The sequence below is a fragment of the Sceloporus undulatus genome, chromosome 1, assembly GCF_019175285.1.
Source record: "Sceloporus undulatus isolate JIND9_A2432 ecotype Alabama chromosome 1, SceUnd_v1.1, whole genome shotgun sequence".
Lineage (NCBI taxonomy): Eukaryota > Metazoa > Chordata > Lepidosauria > Squamata > Phrynosomatidae > Sceloporus > Sceloporus undulatus.
This window is the reverse complement of record NC_056522.1, coordinates 282,852,688-282,874,782: the sequence shown is the minus strand read 5'-3', so window position 1 is coordinate 282,874,782 and position 22,095 is coordinate 282,852,688. Positions and strand designations below refer to the sequence as shown.

The following is a 22,095-nucleotide window of genomic DNA, read 5'->3' as shown; positions in this document are numbered from 1 at the left end:
AGCCTTTGAAATTGGGTTAGCTGGATGGGAGGAGCGGAGTGCGATGGGGCTGGCCTTGGGGGGAGTTGCCCTTTCTGTTCCATCCGTCGTGGCTGTCGCCATTTTTGCTTCCCCCACCCCTTTGTCCGCTGTGGTCTTTCAATAAGAGATAAGGATTTTTTTTATTTTTTATTTTAATGGTTTACAGGCGCTTAATCTCTTCAGCGCTTTAAGCGCCTGAAGTCCCGGCTGCTCAAGCGCCTGCATCTGCCAAAGGACTACAAGGCTTCCCCCGGTGGATTGCAACCTCCCCTCTGTGTGGGGAGAGCCCATTTCTAACGGAGGAGAGGGAGGAAGGGAAGCTTCCTCTCGAAGAGGTATTCCCTGCCCGCTTGGGCTCTGATCTCGCCCAGGCAGGGAAGGGAAGCCTCCTCGCGAGGAGGCATCTGATCTCGTCCAGGCAGGGAAGTGCTCTGATCAATGGCGGGGGGGGATAGAGCCTTTCTCCCTCCCTTTCTCAAATGGAATCTGCCTTCTCCTCCAACCCTGGAAAGAGAATCTTTGGGAAGAGTGCTCCCTCCCTGCTTTTCCAGCAGCCTCCTTCATTGATCTCTGGGCTCTCTGAAGGGATTCTCCCTGGCTGTCTTGGGAGACATGAAGAGGGGATGCTGTCCTGCAAAACCCATCCCCATAGTTTCTCTGGAAACAGCTTGGGCTCCCCAAACTTGCTTTGCCAGAAGCCTCTCCCATTGATCTCTGGGCTCTCTGAAGGGATTCTCCTTGGCTGTCTTGGGACGTCTCTTGCTCTTGCTTTATTTGGCTTTCACTCTCTCCTCTCTCTTAGGTCTGCAGCCTCTTGCCGCTGGGATCGTTCTCTTTTCCCCTTTTCTGTCTTGTGTCTCTATCCCACTTAAACTGACTGCCTTCTCCTCCTTGATCCCATTTTCCAACCCTGGGCTTTGGATGCAGAGTCTCTACCCACTGAAACCCACTGCCTTCTCCTCCTTGATCCGATTTGGCAAACACACACACACACACACACACACACACACACACACTACAGACAGACAGACAGACAGACACACACACACACGATTATATATGAATACTCACACACACGCGCGCATATATATATATAAATGCATACACACACAAACATATAGGTATATATACACATATATATTTGTGTGTGTGTTTGCACACATGTGTATATATATATATATGCATATGAGTGTGTGTGTGTGTGTGTGTGTGTGTAAGGTAATTATAAAGTAACAACTTTTTTCATTTATGAAAAAACCCTCATCTTTAGTTCCAAACCCACTGTAGAAATAATACAGTTTGAGACCCCTTAACCTGCCCTGGCTCAGTACTAAGGAATTATGGGAACTGTTGTGTTTGTGAGACATTTATCCTCCTCTGCCAGAGAGTGCTGGTGCCATAATAAACTACCATTCCCAGGATTCCCTAGCACTGAGTTATGGCAGTTAATATGGGGAGACGCAGAAGAGGACGTTTGAGCGATTAAGCGTCTTCATTGGTCCATTTGAAAAAAAAAATGCCAAAAATACATCGATTCACAAACTGTCAATGAAATGGAAACGATGCCAAAAGTTAAATCGCTTCCAAATATTCCGGATTAACGTTACGTCATTCTGACGTACTATTGATTGACAGCTCCAAATAAGGTATGGAGGAGAAAAATCGATTTATTTAAACACTGATTTCATGCCAAGTAGGAATGCTTGCAGGTAAAAACTTCGATTTAAAAAACCAGATAGGAACGAAGAATAAAAGCGATTCGGAACGCGGGATAAGACCAGGGTTATTTTGAATCAGTTTTATTAAAAGCGTTGTATTTTAAATCGTTTCAAATCTTAAGTGAGAACACCCCCATGGTATAGCATCACAAATTGTCAAACCTGTCTGTTGAACAGATACATGACATAATGAGATAAGTCAGGGATAGAGTTCTCCAGATGTTACAGGATTCCAGCTACCATCACTGTCTAAGATGATTATAGCTGATAGGAGCTGCAGTCCAATAATATCTGGAGGGTCACTTGTTTCCCAGTCCTGATACTGACAGTCCAAAGCCCATTTCTTCCAGGCAAGTTTCAGTGCCAAAATCTACCTTATCCCCATGATGCAGAACAAAGGTTTGCTCTGGTCAGTTATGCCTTACTGCTGATGCTGCCTTCTAATTCAGTTTGCAAGAGCAAGCTTGAGCCTTCTCTCACCTGGATGATGATGATGATGATTATTATTATTATTATTAAACTTTATTTAAAGCGCTGTAAATTTGTGTGTGTATGTGTATGAAGATACACTGTAAAGTTCCATGCAAGCAGAAGTTTCAAAGTTGCTATCTCTCATAATTCTATTTTTAGCTGATGTAGACACCTCCTCTAAGTTGGAAACATTTTATCTGGGAAAGAGTGGGAAAGCTGTATCAGGAATATCTGTGGACAGATGTGATTCAGATAATTGCCCTGTCATAGACAGTCCACTTTCTGGTCAAAGTGGGACTAAAGGCTACTACCCATATCCCTCTCAGGGTGTGGTACCTATTAAAATGGTCCTCCCTCTAAAGCTGATGGAACCAAAAAGGTTCCAGGAAGCTCTAGAGATATTTATGATTGGGAACAACAGTGATTCTGTTGAAGCTTGGGTTGATACCTGGAATACTATCACTCCTGAGCATCCTTTCCGGCCTGCTTCAAATAAAAAACCATGGTACACGGAAAATCTCCATCAAATGAAGCAGGCTGCATAACGACCAGAGCGCCACTAGCGGAAACATCAATGCTTATTTGACAAGGCACACCATAGAAACTCATTGGATTCTATAGTTTTTTTGTGGGTTTTTTTTGGGCTATGTGGCCATGTTCTAGCAGAGTTTCTTTCTGACGTTTTCCCAGCATCTGTGGCTGGTATCTTCAGAAAGAAACTCTGCTAGAACATGGCCACATAGCCCGAAAAACCCACAAAAAACTATGGATGCCGGCCATGAAAGCCTTCGACTTTTAATTGGATTCTTATGGAGTGGCAATAGATGCAGCAAAAAATTCTTTCCATGCTGCAGATTCTCCTCCAGCAGAGCTGTTGGTTAAAGACCCTAACCCAATTATTTCCCACCGTGAACCCTTTATTGGAACCAACTAAAGCCTGCTGTGATGCCTTTAATGACTTTTTCATGGATAAAATCTCTCAGATAAGAGTTGATCTGAATGCAGGCATTATAACAGAAACAGTAAGAGAGGTGTCCAGTGACTCCATGGACTATGTTAAACTGGATCATTTTGAGTTTGTAAATACTGATGAAGTAGAAGCTTCTTGGAAGTGTAAGGAGGACAAAGTGGCCTCTCGATCCTTGCTCATTGCGGCTGACCGCCCAGAGAGGGGCTGAAACAAAAATATTATTACAACACATAATCAATGCAACCTTCAGAGAGGGAATATTTCCATCAAAACTAAAATAAGCGATAGTTAGACCGCTTTTGAAAAAACCCTCCCTAGATTCCCTGGTGAGAAACAATTACAGGTCAGTCTCCCTTTTACCATTCTTGGGCAAGGTGATCAAGAGGGCAGTTGCCTTCCAGCTCTAGGGTGTCTTGGATGAAGCCGATTATCTGGACCCATTTCAAACCAGCTTCAGGTGGGATACAGAGTTGAGACAGCCATGGCCACCTTAGTCAATTATCTCCGTCTGGGTACTGACAGGGGAATTGTGACCCTGTTAGTGCTCTTAGACATATCAGCGGCCTTCAATACCATTGACCATGGTATCCTTCTAGAACTCCTGAGGGAGTTGGGTATTGGGGGCACTGTGTTCCAGTGGCTCCATTCCTACCTCTCGGGCAGATTCCAGATGGTGATGCTGGGGGACAGGTGCTCTTCCAAGAAGGAGCTGACATCTGGCATCCCTCAGGGTGCCATTCTGTCCCCCATTCTGTTTAACATTTACATGAAGGAGCTAGTAGAGATCATCCGGAGACAGGGGGCGTGGTGTCATCAGTACGCTGATGACACCCAAATCTATTTCTCTATGTCTCCTACTGCTGCAGTGACTAAGGATGGCATCTCTCCTCTGGATGCCTGCCTTGGGTCGTTAATGGGATGAATGTGGGAAAACAAACTCAGGTTGAATCCAGAGAAAACGAAAGTACTCACGATAGGTTCTCCAAATCCAGGGATGGAGATTTGTCAACCAGTCCTGGACGGGGTCACACTTCCCCTAAAGGATGAAGTTTGCAGTTTGGGAGTATTCCTGGATCCACCTTTACAGATATCATCTCAATTGGATGCGATGGCTAGGAATGCTTGGTACCAACTTCGGTTGATATGCCAACTGCACCCCTACCTGGACATAAAGGATCTTGAAATAGTGGGACATGCACTAGTAATCTCTCATTTAGATTTCTGTAATGTGCTCTACTTGGGGCTACCTCTGTACCAAGTTCAGAAGCTTAAATTGGTTCAAAATGCATCAGCCAAACTGGACACTGGAACATCTAGATTGGACCACATAACACCTGTGTTGAAATCTCTTCACTGGCTGCCAATTAGTTTTTGGGCGCAGTACAAAGTGTTGGTTATTACCTTTAAAGCTCTATATGGCTTAGGCCCATGTTACTTCTGTCCCACACTCTCAGAACTTCTGGGAAGAATTTATTAGAGTATCCAAGGACCCATAGAGCGTTTACTGCCATGGCCCCCAGATTGTGGAACAGCCTGCCGGAGGAGATCCATCTTATTACCACCTTAGATGCCTTTAGGAAGTCACTTAAGATGGATCTCTTCCAGCAGGCCTATCCACCTGATCTTTTATAAGAGATATTAAGAAAAGACTCCACTTCTGAATATGACTGTACAGTTGGCCCTTCTTATACACTGATTTTTTTATACATGGATTCAAGCATACAGTTTGAAAATGTTCAAAAAACTATAAATTTCAAATTTCAAACCTTGATTTTCCTTTTTTTTTATAAGGGACACCAAATTGCTATGTCATTATATTTAATGGGACTTGAGCATACACGGATTTTGTTATACATGAGGGATCCTGAAACCAAACCCAGCATATAACAAGGGTCCACTGTATGAATTTTGGATGATAACTCAGCTATTTTATTGAATTAATAGTACTGTCATTTTATATTGACTGTATTTTAATATGATATTATATTTTTATTCATGTATAGGATGAAACATTGTTCAGGACTTTCCTGAAGAGCACTAGAGGTCCTGGGGTATGATGTCAGGATACCACTGATTGTGTGTCCAGTTTATAAGATTGTGGCTGGATGCTTCTCTGCCACTCCCCTGCTCTCCACTGGCCAATAAATGACCATGTTTGGGGGGCTGCAGCAGCTTGAAAGGTGGGTTTGGGGGATTAGTTTAATCATTGTGCAAGGTTGGTAAATAATTCTAGCCACCACAAAATAAAATAAAAAAACTTTACTTAGGCATGTGTCAGTTGGATATACTCCTGTGTTAAGACACTATCAGAATTCCACCCAATAATCATAACAAAGAAAAGGAAAATGATAATGCAGTGCTAACTTTGGCTACAAAGGGGAAAACAATAATTAAAGCATCCAAGTCTTTGGGGCAGTGAATCTTCTCCAGGTGTGAGCCTGAAAGTTAAAAGAGCTATCCAATGTTCTGAATCCTTTCCCAAACCAGGCCCAGCACTTTGGATGGCTTCTTTTAATTCAATGTAAAAATCTGGACCAGATTCATTGCCTCTCTGGCAAGGAAGCAACCAGCTGCTACTACTCCCCAAAGAACAGGAATTCATTCATTAAAGGCCAGTATAGGACAGTCAAAGCTACATGTCTGACCAAATTATAAACAGAAACCACATTAAAAGAAAAAGGACACAAGAGAAGCCATTAATTAGAGGCACAGTCTTCAAAAACCCTCAGTTGTCTTTTGATACTGGACAGACTGTGCCTTGTGCTTAGAGCAGCAAATGCCAAGGAAGTCACAGGAGAGTCAGAAGAAGGAGAGTGCAGTAAAGTTCTAAAGTTGCTGACAAGAAACAGGCAGTTGGGAAAAACAAAGCCAAGGGAGTAGAGAGAGAAATATTGTACACCTTTATAGGTGGTCAAAGGGGTGAGGAATTGAGGAAAGTCATACACATGCAAGTTTGTCAATCTGCTGTCTTCCACAATTTTTCTCCTCTGCAGCTGGAAGATTTATAATGGCCTGACCTTGACTAGGGATGTAATTTTTCACTAAGTTTCTTCTCAAAGGAAGCAATGAGTTAATTTAGCAATTTTCCTCTCAGTGTTAAAAAGCCTTTGAAAACCAGAGTTTTCGAAGACTGTAACTTGGAACTTATTATGTACAACATTTGCATGTGGTTGGAAACAGTTCTCTCTCTGTAGAAGATAACATTTCCTGTGTAGAAAATGCAGGAAATCACCCGTGTGTGAATTTTGTGTAGAGTAAGTCCACAAATTTAGCATCTCCCCCCCCCCCAGGAAACAGCTTTTTTTCTGTACAGGGAATCATATTTATGGGCAGAAATTTAATTTTTGTCATTGAAAATACTTTCCCTGTGCAGAAAGTGCTGTTTCTGCACAAACAGACCCAACATGTAGATTTTGTGTAGAATAATTCCAAAATTTCATAGAATCTTTTGAGTCCAAAATTCTTTTCAGCAGGGTTTCTTGATTAATTTTTTTTAAAAAATATATTTTTTAAAAATATTCTTTTGATGCCTAAGCTTGACAAGCAGGTGGCTAACAGCCTGGCATCTGGTAATCAGTGCACAAAGTGTTAGATACACCTCTGCTCATATCTAACTTGCCATTGTCATACTGTACAAAGAAAAGAGGTCTTTTTCCAGCATCTGCTTGCTCTGATTGAAGTGAAGCTTCATTGTCCAGATAGTCTGCATTGCTTGTGCCAGCTCTTGATCATCTAGGCCAAGGTGGAAGGCTGTCTTCTGGAGCTCCTAACCTTTCCTGGTCTGAATCCTCTTTATCAGATACCAAAGTGTTATTTATGGTAGACTGGTGGGGAAAAAGGAAAAAAGCAAAGCATTGAAAGAAAAAAGCCTTTCATGATGATGATGAGGAGGGGGAGGAGGAAGAAAAGAAGGAGTCACAAATCAAGTCTGAGGAAAGCAGCAAAATAACACTGAAACACAAATGTCTCTGAGAACATTGACTAGATTATCCATAAAAACTAAATAAGCTAATTATGTCATTTTTCAACAGCTAGTTGAAAAGCAATCTACTGGCAAATCTGATTGGCAACAGTACTTTGCAGCTGGTGGCAGAATTCTTTCTTCGCTCTACCTGGTGTTCTCTGCACTGAACAGGACTGACTCTGCTTAGCTTTCAAAGCTAGATGAACTCAAATGTATTTAGGGTGGTATGTTTTAGGGTACTGTGTTGGAAACTAGGCCCTTTCATATTACATAGTTCTAGTACTATGATTCTGCTCTGACTGTCAGGGATGCATCCTATGGATTCTGTTGTTTGCTGAGATACCAGAACTCTCTAGCTGAGAATTTAAAACTGCCCCTACCTAAACTGGGCCCTTACCAAATCCTAGGATCCCATAGGATGTTGCTGTGGCAGTAAAAGTGGATTAACTCTGGTTGTCAGGGCCAGATTCTCAGAGCATTTTGTATTTTTAAAGGTTGCCAAAAAAGAAAATAGGGCTCCATCTTCTTCCATCATGATAGCACACTGGAAAGGAAAAAAAATTAAATAAATTGGCTAAACTTACCATTCTATCAATTTTTTTTAAAGATTCAGGAGATCTCTGAGCATCTGGCCATGGCATCCTTCCCAAGCATTCCACTGGCGAATGCAGGCACATCCTTGTTCATTCCTGTATATTTTTCTTCCTGACCAAAAGGCCTAGAATTAAGAAAGTTAACCTCACTAACCTTTCAAATAAATCTTTTTCTTTATCTGACAGGTGAACCCTGTGGGGCTTTGGAAAATTTAGCATGACTGTGCTCAATCACTGTACATTTTAACTCCTAAAAACCATTATTCAGTTTCAACAGCAGGACTGATCTGTCTTTGTTCTCTCTCAAAAAATCCTCTTCCATGAAAACAGCTTTGTTTACCAGACCGGACTCTGAGGTGGCATCTCTATACGGTTAAAAAGGCATAGAATGGAACATTCCACCAGGTTCATTCCCACCCCCATTATTTTAGTTCCTCTGATGGAAAGAGATAGGCATCTTGAAATTCTTTCTCCTACATAACCCTTAAAGGCAAAAAAGTGTATTGGTGGACTGTACTTTTTGTTGTTGTGTGCCTTTAAGTCATTTCTGACTTGTGGTGGCCCTAAAGTGAGCCTATCACAGGGTTTTCTTGGTAAGATTTCTTTGAAGGGGGGGGGAGAGTTACCATTGCCTTCCTTTGAGGCTGAAAGAGTGCAGCTTGCCCAAGGCCACCCACTTGCCTTCCATGGCTGAGTGGAGATTGAAAGCCTGGTCTTCAGAGGCACAGTCCAATACCCAAACTACTATACCACACTGGTTCTCTTAAAAAGCTTAATAGAAAGATTGTACCTTTGATGTAGCTTCAATTAACTTTTATTTTATTTCAAAGACTCAGGGTAATCTCTTTGTAGGCAGAACTCAACACTATTTATTTATGTATTTATCTATCTCCTACCTCATTCTCAAATTATGGTTGCACATAAGATTATGGTTGCACATAAGATTCTCCTTCCACCCAGTTTATTATCAGTCAAACTGTGAGGTAGGTCAGGCTGAAAAGCAGATTTGGACCAAAAGCAGCTAATGCTATATCTGAGTGGTGACTAGAACCTGGGCTGGAACTGCCTGTTCCAATTTGTTAATTCAGTTTGGAGAAGTTACTTTTTTTTTGACAACTCTCCAGATCCCACATTCTGGAACATGTAATCCAAAAAAGTATCTTTTATGAATTCTGCTCAAACCACAATACCACATCGACTCTGAACCATTATGTGTTTTGTTATGCAAGGCAAATGGCTTTGAAATTATTTTTGTCTTGGATCTAAATTCTGTGTGAGTTCTCTATTTCTTAAAAATGAGTTCATGAGTTCTAGTTCATTGCTCAGCCATTAGTGCTTTACTGTACAACACATACACATATATTGAAGTATGTACTTAAACAATGTCAGATAACACAATTCCCTTGGCCTAAATCCAGTTAACATCTCCAGCCACACTAGACTAATAGAATCATTTAATGTGAATCAAGTGTTGAATGGTTAATCAACAGTTATGCAAATTCTGCTAATTCACTGGGTCTACCCAAATTGGCACTAGTGGTGGGATTTAGGCTCAGCTAGCTTCAGAGGATGGCAGTGACAAACCCCCTCTGAAGCAACTTGCCAAGAAAACCCTTTGCCTTAGGGTTACCAGAAATCGGAAATGACTGGAAGGCATGCAGCAACAACTACTACTGAATAATACTTGCCTTAAAAAAAACCTGTCAAATTAATGGGGTCTCCATAGGTTGACTGGAGACTTGAAGGCACAGAAGTACTGTACTAAAACTATTGCAAGAAGTTTGCTGCATTGTTAACTTTAAAAGAACCCTTGCTGTATCAACAGATATTGCTGTATCTGTCACCTTCCGGCCTGAGAGGGAGTGACCAGGCAGGCCCAGCTCCATCAGTGCTAGCCTGAAGAAGAAGAACCCTCCCTCCAGTCCAACTGCCTTGGTCCAGGCCTCAGAGGGAGAGAATAACCACTGGACCTCATCCCTTTCCTGCCACCATTCCCTTCTCCTTTTGTGTCGTGCCTTTTAAATTGTAAGCTTGAGAGCAGGGAACTGTCTAATTAAAAATAATAATTGTAAGCCACTCTGATAGCCTTTAGGGCTGAAATCCTACATGCTAACTAGGCACTTAATCTGTGGGATTCATTCCTCCAAGAAGGGGTAATGGTCACCGATATAGACAAAAGAACTGAACAAATTCATGGAAGATGTGGCATTCTCTGGCTACTAGTCTTTATGAATATATAGTCCCAGTGACAGCATACCCCTCTGTATATGTGTTAATAGGGGACTCTGTATAATATCTGCAAGACTGGTGTTTAGCTTATGGGCTTCCTGGGGGCAACTGGTTGACTACTATGTGAACAGAATGCTGAACCAGATTGGCTCCTCTCACATTTTAATACTCTTAAATCCCCACTTTGCCTGTGTGTGTGTACTAAAAGAATGGGGATGAAATGGTCAACATGTTTTCTGTGGGTTTGGTGGAAGGGGCTGTATTACCATCCTAACTGTACATACAGTGGGGTGCTATAGGGCTAGGCCAAATCATTTCACCACCCAAATGAAAAGGACATGATGGTGTTTCCCCAATAGTTTTGACAGGGGCATCTGACTATTCTGGGGGATCCAGGACTACAAAGGGGGCGAGTAGAAGGAATGGGTGAGGGGCTCTCACAACTGCCCCAAGCACCTGCTACCTTAGTCTTGCCCAACTGTAGGCCAAGTCCAGTTGTATTTGGCCACCTCTCCACCGGTTGTGATAATTGCTTACCCCAGATTGGTTTGGGGGCTGCAGGATGTTAGTTTCCAAGAACTGCTGGTTTTCATATCAAATCTTGCACTAGTGCCTCAAATTTGGGAAAATCTCTGTGTGTGGCATTCAGTGATAAAACCTTTGGTTGTTGTTGTTTTATAGCTCATTTAAATGATTTCCAAAAAGCCCTAGAAAGTAACCCAGAGAAGCGGTGAATATAGTACTGTACAATCTCAGGCTGCATCCACAATCCACGGATTGCTGTTTCAGTTGCACACCTTTCGCCTCCGGGCATCTCCTCCCTCCCTGCCTCCCTGCTTCGTCTCTCGATGCTGCTCAAGTTGCTCCTTCAGAAACTTCCACGCGGGGACCTCGAGGCCAAGGGAGCGCGCGCGAAGGGTGTGTCTGTCTGTCTGTCTGTCTGTGTCTCCAAACGGGGAGTCTCACGTCTGGGGCTTTCTCTCTGCATCATTGTTCATCGATCCTCCTGAGGAATTCCCCCTTTTTCTTCGCCCAGAGGGAGGGCCAGCATAGCATCGTGGTTTGAGTGTTGGACTAGGACTCTGGAGACCAGGGTTTGAATCCCGGCTCAGCCAGGAAACCCACTGGGTGACTTTGGCCAAGTCACACTCCGCCTCAAAGGAGGGCCATGGCAAACCCTCCGGAAGAAACTTGCCTAGGAAACCCCATGACAGGTTCACCTCAGGGTCGCCATAAATAAGAATGGCAACGGGTGGCAATGACAAACCCTTCTGAAGGCTGGCCACGACAAAACCCTTTCTGAAGAAATTTGTCTAGAAAACCCCATGACAGGTTCACTTTAGGGTCGCCATAAGTCAGAATGCCAATGGGCGGCCATGAGAAACCCTTCTGAAGGATGGCCATGAAACTTGCCCAGGAGACCCCATGCCAGGTTCGCCATAAGTAGGAAACAACTTGAAGGCGCACAACGACGACGACGACGACACACAGCGAGAATAAATTGCCCAGAGAGGAGTGTGTTTCAGTCTGTGTGTGTGTGTGGAAGAAATGAGAGTTTGGGGCAGACCCTTGTCAGCTGCCCCTCTTCCTCCGCAGCCAGAGTTGCCTACAGACTTCTCGACGGGAATGTCAGGGGATTCATTCCAAGGCGCTTCCCTTCGAGCCAGGGGCTGGGAACACACACACACACACACACACACACACACACACACACACACACACAGAGAGAGAGAGAGAGAGAGAGAGAGAGACGTGTGTGTCTTCTGCCCCCCCCCCTTGCCATCCCCCTTGGCTCTCCTCTCCCTCTGAGCCCCGAGGCTGGAGCTCGCCTGAGGAAACCCCAGCGACGCTTGGAAACACAGCCCCACTCCGCTGCCGGCTTCTTCCCTTCGCATCTCTCCCAAGCGCCCCCGCCTGTCCTTCCTTCCTTCCTTCCTTCCTTCCTTCCTTCCTTCCTTCCTTCCCCTTTTCTCTCTCTCTTTCACTTTCACAACCCTCCTCCTCCCCACTACAGGCTGCGGGAGGGAAGGAGGGGGAAACACACCCAGAGAGAGACACCCACCCCTCGGTGGGCTCCCCAGCTGACTGGAGGGCTGCGAGTTCCCAAAGCAGCGGAGGAGGAGGAGGGAGTTGGCGGGCTTTCCCCAGTCATGCCTTGTGCCATGTCCCTGGGCTGATCCTTCCCCCTCTTCCTCCTCCTCCGATTATTATTATTACTACCTTGAAGCCACCGCCAGAGGAAGGGGGAAACAAGCCGGAGAGAGAGAGAACCCATTGAGGGGGGTTGGGGTTGAAACTTGTCCCTGCTGCGGAGGAGGCAGCGGAGGCGTCGGGGCCGAGGATGGGGCTCTCCTGGTGGCTCCGGGTCCCGGCTGGCTCCGGGGGCTCCTTGGCGGGGCTGGCGGCCTGGTGCTGCTGCTGGGCTTTCCCGGCGGTGGCCCTGGCGGCCTCTTTCCCGGACGACACCTTGGAGCGAGCCGCCGCCAAGTCCGAGGGCTACTGCAGCCGGATCCTGCGAGCCCAAGGCACCCGCCGCGAGGGCTACAACGAGTTCAGCCTCCGCCTCGAAGGGGACCCGGAGCTCTACAAGCCCGGCAGCAGCTACAGGGGTAAGCCTCCCACGCCCGGTCGGGATCGGGATCTCTCGCTCTCTTTCTGGGTGTGTTGTGTGGTTGTGTTGCCTTGTGTCCCAGACGTCGCAAAAATGGAGGATCCTTCCAGGAAAACGCAAAATGTAGAAATGTTCGGGGGAAAGGAGGACCCCCTGCGCGGAGCCCCACAACATACTCCAACTCCCAGAATTCCATAGCCTTGAGCCAGAAAAAAGAGTTAAAGCGGTACTAAACCGGGTTATGTCTCCAGTGTGGATGCAGCCGTTGTTGTGTGCCTTCAAGTCGTTCCTCACTTACTGAGACCCTATTATGAAGTTTTCTTGGCAGGTTTCGTCCGAGGGGAGGTTTGCCATTGCCTTTCCCTGTGGAGGCTGAGAGAGTGTGACTTCCCAAAGGTCACCCCAAGTAGGTTTCTATGGCTGAGCCGGGATTCGAACCCAGTGTCCTGGTCCAGTGCTCAGACCACTTACATCTGTAGTTCCCAACCTGTGGGTCGCCACCCCTTTGGGCTAAGACCATGGGAAAACACATATTTCCAATGGTCTTAGTAACTGAGACAATTTTTATGGTTGGGAGTCACCACAACCTGAGGAATTGTATTAAGGGAAGGTTGAGAACCACTGCCTTACATTGATAGCTATATCAATATTAATAGTAATAATGAGGAGGATGTTTATTTATAGCACCTTTTTCACGCAAGAAATTGTCAGTGGCACCAGTCAGACACTCAGCACATGCCCAGAGACACTTAGGATAAGCCATACCACTACAAAACAAAACAAAACACCTTCTGGGAGTGAGGAATGTTGTTTCAAATTCCTCTGCTCTCCCATCCATCCATCCATCCATCCATCCATCCATCTCTGCTCAAGAAGGGAGGAAAGTAAAAGCAGATCAAAAACGAAGGAGCTCTGCAGATGGCACAGAAATAATGCTGTGGGTGGTTTGTTTAATTCATTCATATCCTGCCTTTCTTCTTGTGCAAGGTGAGCAAAGTGGCATTCCCCCACCCACCCAGCGCAGATTGTCTCTTGAAACAGGTGGAATACCTTCAAATCCTCCCCCTTGTTTGAATTGCAGGTCAAGTCGAATTAACATCCCTCTCTAGGTATTAAATCTTTCATCTAAAAAAAAAATACTGAGGAAAAATAAGCTCCCTCTGAATGTGCCCTTGACAGAAAGTGTCAAATCTCTTATCACAAACTTGGGTGAAAGGAACTGTTAGAGATGGCACTTTCCTTGCTAGCCTTATGTAAGCTGGACCGCAAGTGAAAGAACAGCTATATTCTCCCACAAGACGAACTCAGATTTCAGTGGGAGTTTTGAACAGACTCTTGCCTAAAATTCTTTCTTCGGAAAGGACATTTTCAACAGAAGAAATTAACCACTTGTGGATCCCTCGTTCTTTTGTGACTGGGCAGGAAAAGAGTAAAAGAAATAAAGTGAAGAAGTGTAGGGGAGGGGGCATGAATGGAACAGTTGAATAGCTAAATCTTGAGTTTGCAACATTTACTATGCCAGGTCAGCTTAGCAGCTGCATCTTAGATTTCTTGGCAGTTACACTCAGATGCAAATATTCTTAAAAGAGGGCTAAAAATCATGCCCTGTGAAAAGTTGTACTTAGTTGCCAAGAAGGTTCTTGCTTGGAACTTGAGGAGAAAATAGCCTTTTGCATGAAGTTCCAGGACAGACTGGTGTGTGTGTGTTTGGGGGGGGTACAATGTTTTTGCCAATCAGATGCAATTAAATAGTAATTTTCACATATTTACAAGTGGTAAAAGTTTCCAGATCCTTTTTTCTTGGCTCATTAGAGAATGTGACATCAGAACTCCAGCACACATTAGAATTGCTTGTGACTTTCAAAGCTAAATAATTCCAGAACCTCCTAAAATTTAGGCGGATGGGAGGAGCGTGAAAAAAAATTAACTGTAACTTTATGTTTCCTACAGCAGCTTAATGTTGTCACTTTGTTTTATTTTTATTAACTGCCACAGGAGTTTAACAAGTCTCTCTGTTGCAACATGAAATGACATCACTTCTAAGTCTGAAAACAGATTTTTTTCCAGGCTCCTTCCCCCCCCCCCCCTTTTTTTTTTTTTTAAATATGACTCCTTAGAAAATAGCTATCTTATCTTTGCAAAATCTATGTCAGAAGAAAAGCTGGTTAATTAAGGACAAACTGAGGTTTTGCTGCTTGTAAAGTGCCAGGAAAGTAGAAACATTCTGTGTAAGAGCCAAAGATGGACAGAAGAAGATCTTGTAGCATAGTCTTTTCCTGATGCGTTTTTTCTCATATGTAAGCTCTTGACAGACGGGAATCTGGGGCTCTTATTCAAAGGAACAGAACAGGAAACAAATGAAATTGAAAGATATAGCCATGTTAGTCTGTAGAATCGGTATGACAGCCCATGCTTTCAGTTAGTCTCAAAGGTGCTACAGGAAACAAGTGAGTTACTGTCCACATCTACAAACTTTTGGTTACATTCTGTCCAGCTGACAGCCTCTTATCTTTGGGTAAGCAGCCTGGTTTGATCCACTGGCAAAGGATTAATATTTCCCTTGTACAAAGAGAGGAATCTACACATAGTCTATTTCTTTTGAGACATAACTGATCATTTGCACAACCTGTTTTCCCAGAGCATAGTGATTGTTTTTCAAGTTGTTGGGTGGCAGATATCATGAGGCATCTGTTTGTGTGAAAGAGTTGACCACACTTTGCCTCTCTTCATTGGTGTTCATTGGGGAAGCATTACTAATCCATGATGTTGAATGTGCAGTAGCTGGTTTCGCATGGATTCTGTTGCATGCTGGTTATAACAATTACCAAACCTGGGAATGTTAATAATATAAACCAACTGTTTTCTGAGATGGTCTTGGAACCTTCTGAACTGAAAACATTCTGAAGCTGAATAAAGATTCCTTCCTGCTTAGAAATCCAAGGACAATATTCTCCAAATGTTGTTACTATGACCACACTTTAGAGTTAAATGAGTTTAACAGTCATTTCCTTCTTTGAGGGCACTTTGAGGGTAGGATCTCTGACAAAGAATTCTTAGTATGTTACCATACTTTACTCTCCAAGATTAAGGGGAAAGTAGACCTGAGCTGAAATGTCATACAGTCATAGAGCTGGAAGAAACCACAAGGGCAATCCAGTCCAACCCCCTGCCATGTAGGATTTCTTTTCATTTTCCAAGAACATTGCTGAGATGTTTCTTTTTCTTATCCTCCCAAGAAAAGGAAGGCCACTCTGTAGGATTTTCTCAGAATATTCCCCACCATTCTCAGAATATTCTCCACTATTTTTTTTAAACCATACCTGCCATTCTTACTAGCCCCACCATGTCCTGAAATGTTGCTAGGTATGGAAAGATACAAAATGGTACCCAGGGTGCATTTCCCACATTCTCCTTTTTGCTTACAGCAACACAAACCTTTATGAAAGGAAGAGGTTGTGCTATGGCCATTACTGATGGTGAGTCCCACCACTGCTAAAATGTTGGGAGAATCTTTTCCCCTACCCACATGGGGAAAATCTGCTGAAATTTTTCCTAATTCTTTTACTTGTAAATAGGGTAGAAAAATTTGAGATGGCATTTGCACAGAGCTCTACTGGGAAGTCATGACATTTAAACTGGTATAGAACTGTCGTGCACATATGCCCTCAGACTATATCTGCAGTGATTATATTGTTCAGAAGCAGAAAGAGAGATGAGATATGCCTAAAAGACTTCATAAAAATCATAGACCTGGAGGAATACCTAGAGTCATCCAGTCTAATCCCCTGCCATGCAGAAATCTACCTCTAAAGCACACCTGAGAGATAGCCATCTGACCGCTGTTTAAAATCTTTCAGGGAAGAATGCATCTACCACTCTGCAAGGCAGTCTGTTCCCCTGTCAGACTGCTCTTACCATCAGGGAGTTCTTGCTAATGTTTAATCATAATCTTTATTATAATTGGAATCTATTGGTTTGGGTCCTGTCCTCTTAACACAGCAGGCAATAAGTTCATCCCACCTTTCCATGTCACTGACACCCCTTTAGATATTAAAAGATTGCACATCACCTTTTAATCTTTTTTTCAGGCATTTCCAGCATTTCCAAAGAAACAGGGTTGTTCCAATACATTTTCCTGCCTGAGGTAAGGCAGCAAATAGTTGCCTCCAATACATTGACTCAGGTCAAAATATATGGCACTACAAACTAGACTTATTTTGGCACTTAAGACAGGAAATCCCATAAGTGCTTCTCCCCTACCACACATTAACAGTAAACATATTATAATGACATATTCAATAACTAACAATTTGTTACCTTTTCATATCCTCTTTTTCATAACATGACCAAAAGGGAAAGTTATATGCCTTTTTATGATGTTCCTCAAGTTTGGTTTTCTGGGTTGGCCACCCCACTCGGTCTAATAATAAGTCTAGTGCCTCGCTAAAGAGTGGGAAGTAAGCATCTTTGTCTGTTTCTCTCTATTTCCAAGGACATTCTCTGTCATGAACATCTACCTAGGAATAAAGTCCACTGAACTTATATCTGTATAAACAAACATAAGACTTGGGTGTTCATTATCCCTTGCTTTCTGAAACCAGAGTAGAGAGACACAATCAGTTCCTTCTCTCTCATTCTCTCCCTCTCTCTCTCTCTTTTAGTGTGAGAGAATTGTCACCTTCTTTAGATTTCCTTCGTTGGCTTCATGAGAGTGGGTGTCTTCTTAACACTCCAGCTGCTAAAATGTTGAAGCAATCATTTGGAAACACATTTTTGATTTTATGATTATAGAGACAAAGCATTAAAAATATGACTGCAAACTAACCAAAATTATACATACATGCTATAAACAATTCCTTGCTCCTTTTTTAAAGGCACATCTTATTTTCTTGTCCTTTTTTAAAATAGAGCTGTCAAATTAAAAAGTAAAGATGAAGAATTAGTTATATAAATTGGTGCAGAATACTATGGGAGTTCTGATCTGTGAGTATGAAGAGGAACTTCAGAATGAAAAAGGAGAGTGTTAATTACATTTCACCCTTTCATTTAGACATTTAGAGATGGTTCTCATGACCCTAGCCATAATCTTGTGGGAGCTGTATCTCCATTGTTGGATCCTATGTGGGTGTCATGTGAATGATACATGATACTGTTTTATGAATAATGGTTTGATGAGATGGTTCTCAGGAGGCACAATAGCAATAGCAAGTACATTTCTATATTGCTTATCAGTGCACTTAAGCACTCACTAAGTGATTTGCAATGTGTAAACTAATTACCCCCAACAAGCTGGGTGCTCATTTTAGCAACCTCAGAAGGATGCAAGCCTGAGTTGAGCTTGACCCCCTGGCTGGTATTGAACTCACAACCTTGCAGTTTGTGAGTGAGTGGCTGCAGTACAGGCTTCTAACCACTGCACCACCAGGGCACAATGAGGCAGTTACCACAGGCAGAAAGATTATGGGGAACAGGAACTGATGGAGGGGCAAACTGAGTGTGCCATATGAGCTTCTATGTAATTGTTCCCAGCCACGTGATTATATTATTGAAGGCAGAGTCCTAGCTTTATGGGGTCTTTCAGAGAAGCTGCTCCCACATTGATGTGATTGGGTATGATGGAAGCAAAACAGCTAGTCCAGAATTGCCCTAATTTTAGGCTAAGGGAATTCTGACATTTTGAAAGGGTTTATGAGCAATGTGAAGTTGAAGGCTTTCATGGCTGGCATCCATAGTTTTTTGTGGGTTTTTCGGGCTATGTGGCCATGTTCTAGATATCTGATATTAATGTCATTAGAGCTTAAAAGTTCTCTTCTAGTTTCCCTTTTCTAAAAGTATGTTTTGGAGAGTAAAAATATTCATCAGAAATAACTCAACCTCTTCTTCGTAGGGCTTTTATAGGCAATGAAAACCAATTACATTGAAGGGAAATATAAAAAGATTCCTGAGGAGCAGCATTTGTGAAAGTGGGAATATTGAAGACATCATACACTGTATACTACATTGTAGGATATATAAAACCCCAAGAGATAAGTTTCTGAAGAGAAGTTTAGAACTTATAGCTAACTAAAATGACTTGGAGAAAATCACTTACTTGTTAGCTAATACAATTAGGTCTGTTATGTTCAACACTGCTAGATTTGCTATGAAAGCAGCAAAACTTAGATAAGACTTTGAGGATAAAGACCTGCATGGGAATGTGCAGTAAACAGATTCTATTAATTTGAATGGATTATGGAAAATTGTGATATGTTTTTGTATGAAATATTTTTTTCTAATTTTAGTGTAAACATATTGCTCTATATGTTATAGAGCTAATTGACTGTGGAAGTTTCAAAGAGTTTTAATTATTTTTGTAATTTGATGGCTATAACCTGTATTTGGTTGTCATTAATAAACTGTACGTACGTAGAAGAATTTATTCCTGACGTATAAGCAGTTTCACAAAAATTGTCCCAAGCAGGGTGGGGTGGGGTGGGATGGGCTGAGAACTTACCTAACCACCAAACAGCTGCTTTGGTACTTATGGCTAACCATAAAACCCTCATTTCCCAAAAGGCAAGAGTGATGAAGTTAAAATAAATGTAAGTTGCCCAAATACAAGGCAAAAGTAGGCTCCAATACACATTCTGAAGATTAACGATGCCTAATCACAAATAATTTGGCTAAGTAACTAGATAGAAGGCACAGTTGAAGACTGGGGCCAATTGCAAAATCTAGTGGGTCCCCCCCTTAAAGCATGTGCCCACATGCGTGCATACACAAAATCCAGTTTGCAAAAGGCAAATTAATGAGAGTTGGGATGGAAATAATATTTTAAAACATTTGAAAAAAATGGCTTTTTTGAGGGTTTGGAAATCTTGACAAGGAGAATTCTGGACTGATGGGACAATTCACAATTCTGCAGAAAAAATTGCATGTGGGACTTTCATGCAGAAAATAGCATTTTATATGCAGAAACAACATCTGTGCAAAAATATTATCTTCTGTGGAAAATACACTCTTTCCTATATCCAAAAACAATAATTGAAGTCATGTGCAGAGTAAGTCACGAAAGACAGCTATTTCTGCATAGGAAGTGCCATTTTCTGTAAAACAAACAAATAAATAATTCTGTTTTAGTCACAAAAGGTGCTGTGGGGAGATTGCAGAAAGACCCACATGTGAATTTTGTGCAGAATAAGTCAGAATCTGAAAACAGTAGTTTTCTAAAAAAACTTTTCACAGCAGAAAGAAAGTTTCTAAAATTACTTGATGTTTCCTTTGAGAATGAAAGTAGCAACAAATGACCTCTCTCTCTCTCTCTCTCTTTCTCTCTCTCCCTCTCTCTCTCACACACACACATACACACATATCACAACCAAAAAAGAAGGTAAAAGAGATGTGAACTAGGCATAGGTAAAATCTAAGTGAAACATACCCACAGCTAGCCACACACCAGAGACAAAAGCAACCACCTTTATTTCTGTCAGACTGTTTCTTAGGACGTTCCTTGCCACTTTCCAATAGACCTTTTTTATTTTGTTTTTCTGGGTGGGTGAGTGTACTTCAAATGAAACTACTGGGCTGCAGCTACATGTCATTTTTGTTTTCTAAGAATACCTCGGGGAACTATTCTTGGAAATGACTATGGCATTGGAGGTCAGTGCTTCACCTTGCAGTGTGCCAGCCTCACAGATTAAAATAATTAAAAATCAAGAGGCCCAGAGAGCTTGATGTATGCTACACAAGGTATTTGTAAGCACAACTTCTGTGTTTGTAAGCACAATATCTGGGCACTCCAGAAGTTCCAACACTAGGCAGCCACTCAGTTTCGACCCTGTTGAAGTGCTTGCGCAATTAATTTCCATTTTGGATAAGCAATTAATCCCCACCTCACTTTTTTCCTTCCTTCCACGAGACCCACAAGTTTCAAATTACACTACAGATAAATATACCTTTAAAAAAGATTTTTAATAGTGTCTAATTCCAGAAGCCTTCTTGGAATCTTGGAACCCTAGCAAATGGGCTAGCCTTTAGTTAATAATAATGGGTTGTATCCAGTACTGTATCTAATGCTGCAGTGCTTGGTCAAATGAATACCCCCACCTTCCCAGTATTTCCAGTCCCAGGAATCCTCCAAAGGCCTCTGCTGAAACGTGAGGGATGGAAAGGAAAGTCCTGGGATACAGTGCAGGGAGAGCAACAGGATGAAGAAATTGCCAAAATTAGGCAGGATTTTTTAACCAGTGTAACATTGCCTGCTAGGGGTGCCATAAAAAAATGAATGAATAAATAAATGTGAGAAGCATGCCAGGGATGACACTTAGTGATGTCACAGGGCAGACCCTGTTAATGTCACAGGTAGAAGCCTCAGCTGATGATGTCAAGCATCTGCTACCAAATAACTAAAACTTTACCCAACTCTGTTTTAAACACCATTCCAAGCACTACTTTTTACGGCTCATGGGGCTTGTAGGCCTATGAACAAAACTTTTCCAAGCTCTAGAAAAAAATATAGATTTTCCCTAGGTATGTTATAACACCTTTTCATGCATTTATTTTAACACATAGGCATTATGGTCCAACTAAAGAAACTTTTCTATGCACAAAGTTTTGCACCTATTAACAAGTGCCACTTACTGGCAATTTTATTTTTCAGCTCAGGTTTTGGAATCATCCCTCATCCTCAAAATAATCATCATAATAATGCTACTAACAATCACCAGATTATTAAAAGAAAAGAAATGGGTTTGTCAGAACACTTGATTGTGCTGATGAATAACCAAACTCAGGACAAGAGGCCAGTGTCAGGACTCCTAAAAACACAAATAAATGGTTTTGAGGACAAAGCAAGACTAAGCACTCTCTAGGATCCAAAATGACTAAACTGAGGCTATTGTTGAGACACTGTGACTCATTAAAGCCTATAATGACCCAGTAAAGAGGAAGGCTGCATTAGAGATGAATAGAGTCAATCCGGGAGGACAAAGGGGTGAAACAGATGGGCAAAATAAAGTGATTTCCAGCTAGTTTGAAGGCAGGGCATTTAGATGATGCATGTATTGAAAGCGGCTAGAAACCTGACTGAAGCCATGCTCTGGGGCTAAAAACCAGAGCAAAAAGAAGCCAGGGTAGTCTGACTCAAGGTGGAAAATGTGCATCATTGCTGCTGCATAGAAACGCCCCAATGAGAGTGTGGGGCTGTGGCAAAGCAAAGAAATAAAAGTGTGACAACTCCAATGAATGTAATTACAATATACAAAAACCACACAGTCCAGTGGGGGGCATGGGGTCATTATCCTAAGGACTGGCCATGTGCTAGGATAGCTTCTCTAAGGCTGCATCTGCACTACAGAAATAATCCTATTTGTCACGACTTTAACTACCATGGCTCATTGCTATGGAATTCTGAGAATGGTAGTTTTGTGAGATATTTAGCCTTCTCTATCAGAGAGCTCTGGTAGCACAACAAACAACAAATCCAAGAATTCCATAGCACTGGCAGTTGAAGTGGTGTCAAACTGGGTTATTTCTGTAGT

General features: G+C 42.5%; 1 protein-coding gene and 1 long non-coding RNA gene across 2 annotated transcripts in view; one reads left to right on the top strand and one right to left on the bottom strand.

The window, feature by feature from the left end:
* Positions 1-6,745: 6,745 nt before the first annotated feature.
* Positions 6,746-12,266, bottom strand: LOC121934399. Its single transcript, XR_006104617.1, has 3 exons — positions 12,187-12,266; positions 7,729-7,862; positions 6,746-7,004 (listed from the first exon to the last, which is right to left on the bottom strand). It is a non-coding gene; the product is annotated as an uncharacterized LOC121934399 (long non-coding RNA).
* SPON1 (spondin 1) overlaps positions 11,803-22,095 on the top strand; it is a 433,156-nt gene continuing 422,863 nt past the window's right edge. Inside the window, exon 1 of the mRNA XM_042474844.1 lies at positions 11,803-12,575. Within this exon, the coding sequence (XP_042330778.1) occupies positions 12,308-12,575 (268 nt within the window). The 5' untranslated portion in view covers positions 11,803-12,307. The remainder of the gene's footprint in view (positions 12,576-22,095) is intronic.